This window comes from Arachis ipaensis, chromosome B07, assembly GCF_000816755.2.
Source record: "Arachis ipaensis cultivar K30076 chromosome B07, Araip1.1, whole genome shotgun sequence".
Lineage (NCBI taxonomy): Eukaryota > Viridiplantae > Streptophyta > Magnoliopsida > Fabales > Fabaceae > Arachis > Arachis ipaensis.
In genome coordinates this window covers 118573475-118577860 of record NC_029791.2, presented here as the reverse complement: position 1 = coordinate 118577860, position 4386 = coordinate 118573475, and the positions used below count along the sequence as shown (strand labels likewise).

Here is a 4386-nt window from a genome sequence, read left to right as displayed (position 1 = left end):
CCTAGCTTGGGGGTCCATTCTGCGTTTGACAAGTATATCAAGCAAGCTCCGTTCACACATGGCACCATTTAGTGACTGACAACAAAGGAAGTATATATTCAACAAATTAAGTTTGCAATTAGAACTTTTTACAGAGCAAGAATCTCTTTATTAAAGATTTTTCAAATTTCCTAAAATGTTACTATTTTTATTAAAAAATCCTAATTAATAAATATTCTTAAGATATACCGGTCAACCAAAATTCAAATCATAGGAAATTTGCCATATATTTACCAGAGTTACCAAATTTACAAGAGAAAACATCGGTGTGACAAGATTGGTCCAATGGGGATCCACCACGTAAGATACAGAGGCCACGTGGGGACAGTAGATTCGGTGTTGCTCGCTGGAGGCACAGTTAGAGAACGCAGCCAAAAAATATCTGAGAGGTTCGGTCACGTGTTCATGCCATGTTTCTCTTACTGTACTTGTGAAATAACGCTGCTATAGCTGCTTTTACTTATAACTATCTACACTATTTTTGGTACGAATCTGCATAGAAACTTTAGAGAGGAAGTGAGTTGAAACGATGTCGTTTAGGGTTCCGATCTGCTTCCTCTTTCTTTCACTCCTACTCGCGGCTCCTCAGATCTCCGCCGATGAATCAGCATCGGAGGCCAAAGAGAAGGAGTTTGTGCTGACGTTGGATCATTCTAACTTCTCCGATACCATCAAGAAGCACGACTTCATCGTCGTCGAGTTCTACGCACCTTGGTATGCTCCGATTCTCGCTTCTTTTTTTTTTCCGTGTTGTAGATCTTGTAGATTTTGCTGATTTCTGGTCCCAATGTCATAATTTGTCTATTTTGTTTTGTGTAATTATATATTCGATTAGTGAAATCCATTGCTAGATTTGTATAATTTTCTTTTTGTCAAAATTAGTCAAAAAACTGGTTTCAGCTGGTAAATTTTGCTGTGTTCTACTATTGTGTGTAGCTTAATTTGGTGTGTTTTTTACTACGCTGATAGAATGCCAGAATTTTTGAATGCGTTTTCATGCAGATTATGAATTGTTGGTAATTTTAGCGCATTGCAATTTCCGTTGTCTTATCTGGTATCATAATTTTCAATGTTCTTGTTTTCGTCTTTTCAGGTGTGGCCACTGTAAGAAGCTTGCTCCGGAGGTAATAATAGTAGATCGTTGTCACATTTTATTTTTGTTTGTAAGTTTTAAATTCACATGGTAGGTTATGCGCTTGCTGAGTTTCTGTTGTTTTTTCGTTCATGCAGTATGAGAAAGCTGCTTCCATATTGAGCAGTCTAGATCCTCCCGTTGTTTTGGCTAAAGTTGATGCCAATGAGGAGAAGAATAAAGAGATCGCAAACGAATATGATGTTAAGGGTTACCCAACAGTCAAGATTCTTAGAAGTGGGGGAAAGCACATTCAAGAATACAAGGGTCCCCGTGAAGCAGATGGCATTGTCGAGTATTTGAAGAAACAGAGTGGCCCTGCATCTACTGAAATTAAATCTGCCGACGATGCTGCCGCTTTCATTGGCGAAAATAAAGTTGTTGTTGTAAGTGACCAACCATTGTGCTTTTGCATGAGTGTAAGATATGTTGGAGTGTAATCTTATTTTTCCTATGTTTTCAGGTTGGGATTTTCCCTAAATTTTCTGGGGAGGAGTATGAGAACTTTATCGCATTAGCAGAGAAGCTACGTTCTGATTATGACTTTGGTCACACCCTCGAGGCCAAACACCTTCCACGGGGAGAATCATCAGTTACCGGGCCTGTTGTTAGGTTATTCAAGCCATTTGATGAGCTTTATGTTGATTTCAAGGTAGTGTTGGTTCCTGTATATTGATTGTTTCAAAAATAACATGCTTTTAGTGCTATCTTATTAGGCTTTATCTGACTTTTCATCGATGTCACATGCTTGTAGGATTTCAAAGTGGAAGCTCTAGAGAAATTTATTGAAGATTCTAGCATCCCTGTTGTGACTGTCTTCAACAATGACCCAAGCAACCATCCTTTTGTTGTCAAATTCTTTAACACTCTTAATGCTAAGGTAGCATGCTATCTAATTCATTCAACGTTAAGCTTGTGTATATATCATACTGATAGATGTGTTTTATTTTTTTATTATTTTAATTTTTTACTGAATCCCACCTTCAGGTATTAATTTCCCTCTTATTTGTTTACGAACTCGTGTTGGAATTTGTAGGCAATGCTGTTCATCAACGTCACCAGTGATGGTGCTGAAGCTTTGAAATCGAAATACCGTGAAGCTGCTGAGCAATATAGATCACAGGGTGTGAGCTTTCTGGTGGGAGATGTTGAAGCTAGTCAAGGAGCCTTCCAGGTTTGTGTGAAAATATTTAACATTCTTTAGTTATCTTTTGCTTAGTACCAATGTTTGACAATATGAATGGCCTGTTTTGACAGTACTTTGGACTTAAGGAAGAGGATGTTCCTTTGATCATCATACAACATAACGATGGAAAGAAATTTTTCAAACCTAATGTGGAGCCAGATCAACTTACAACCTGGTTGAAGGAATACAAGGTGATGATTATTATTTATTATTGTCATTGTTGTTATTATTATTAATTAGCCTATTGCTTTTGCCTGTTTCAGTTTAATATATAATCGGTCATATTACTTAAAGGATATATTGCATCTTCGACTTTAAATATTTTATTATTGCTGTAATTTGTCATGGTGAATATTTATAATTTATTTTCTCTGAATATTTCAGGAAGGGAAAGTTGCACCATATTTGAAGTCTGAGCCTATTCCTGAAACTAATAATGAACCTGTCAAAGTGGTAGTTGCTAACAATTTTGACGACGTCGTTTTCAAATCAGGGAAGAATGGTATATTATAATTACTTCCTTCTATTTGTAATCATTTTCCTTCACCCTCCGCAGCTAAAATAATTTAACTAATAACACCAACAATGCAGTTTTGCTCGAGTTCTATGCCCCGTGGTGTGGTCATTGCAAAAAGTTGGCTCCAATATTGGATGAAGTTGCCGTCTCATATCAAAATGATGCTGATGTTACCATTGCCAAACTGGTAAGAAATGTTTCCAGCTTTCATCTTGCATGATTGTGCTGATATAATTGTTTCAATTGGTGTTGTAAGATGCTTGGTGCCAATCAGTTTGATACAATAATAGTCCACATAATTACTTCAAATGTGCAGGATGCAACTTCCAACGATATCCCAAGTGAATCCTTTGATGTCCAAGGTTATCCAACAGTGTACTTCAAGTCTGCAAGTGGGAAGATATCACCATATGAAGGTGACAGGACTAAGGAAGACATCATCCAATTCATTGAAAAGAACAGAGATAAACCTGGCCAAGAACAAGAACAAGCAAAAGATGAATCTGTCAAGCAAGAACAAGGAAAAGATGAGCTTTGAAGCTTTGAAAGGTAAGCTTATTTTTAATTTGTGATTTTAGTTTCCTCGTCTTTTCTATAGTTTCCCATTCATATTTTGATTTAGTCTTTTCTTTTCCTCCTCCTTTCTGCAGGAAAAGCAGCGGTTCCTTTTGGCGGATATAGACACACTATGACACATGTAGATGAATCTTTGTAATTCAGAATCAAGCATGTTTGTGAATCTTAGTGCCAATCTGTCTCCCTTGGTTTAAGTCTTTTATCGGGTTTTTATTTTTATTTTATGTTCTTCCTTAACAACAAGAATAAAATGGGAGTTTTTGTTTGGCGTAGTAGTGCTAGACTGCTAATAATCTAGTAGAGTTACATACTGGAAAATGTTGTGGCTGTAAAACTTTGATTCGCTATAATTTAGATGCTGTTATATTCCCTCATGACCCTGACCCTGACCCGAGTGCATTCTCTCTCTCTCTCTCTCTCGATAATTTGAAGTTAAGGTTACTATTTTCTTTTTATTATTTTTTGTGCTTAAATTACTGTTTTCCATTTTGGTTGGATAATTGATGTTTTAGTTGGCGCAGTAGTTGGATTAAGCATGAACCCAAAATGTAAATGGGCATGAACCCAATGCTCTGAAATCTTTATCTGACAAAATTAACTGTTAGATTTTTCATGTGGATCAAATTCCTTGCGGCGTTATCACTCTTTAATCTTGCTTTGAATGATTCGGTTACACGATTTATTATCTCGAGTGATCCAAGGACATTCCTTTGAGAATTCCTGAGTTTCTGTATCTGCATCTTTTTTTTTTAATGTTGTATATTATAATAATATATATATATTTAATAATAACTCGATTAATAAAATTATGATTTTAGAAGATAAATATGTAGAAATATATATATATATCGAAAATAAAATGTTGTTTTTCCTGAAATCAGAATTGTTTAAAATTAGTGATTTACCCACGTTAATTCTACGTCTATGTCGAATGGT

At 35.9% G+C, this 4386-nt stretch overlaps 1 protein-coding gene across 4 annotated transcripts; it reads left to right on the top strand.

The window, feature by feature from the left end:
* Window positions 415-3824, top strand: LOC107606043 (protein disulfide-isomerase). 4 transcript variants are annotated; one of them, XM_016308010.2, is made up of 11 exons: window positions 415-753; window positions 1133-1163; window positions 1270-1557; window positions 1635-1823; window positions 1926-2051; window positions 2208-2345; window positions 2429-2548; window positions 2742-2859; window positions 2949-3061; window positions 3191-3413; window positions 3523-3824. In XM_016308010.2, the coding sequence occupies exons 1-10, from the start codon at window positions 569-571 to the stop codon at window positions 3410-3412; spliced, it is 1530 nt and encodes a 509-aa protein (XP_016163496.1). In that variant the 5' UTR covers window positions 415-568; the 3' UTR covers window position 3413; window positions 3523-3824. The 4 variants fall into 4 exon arrangements, with proteins under 4 accessions (XP_016163496.1, XP_020962030.1, XP_016163495.1 ...); XM_021106371.1 differs by having other exon boundaries at window positions 3495-3824; XM_016308009.2 differs by having other exon boundaries at window positions 3191-3423; window positions 3525-3824.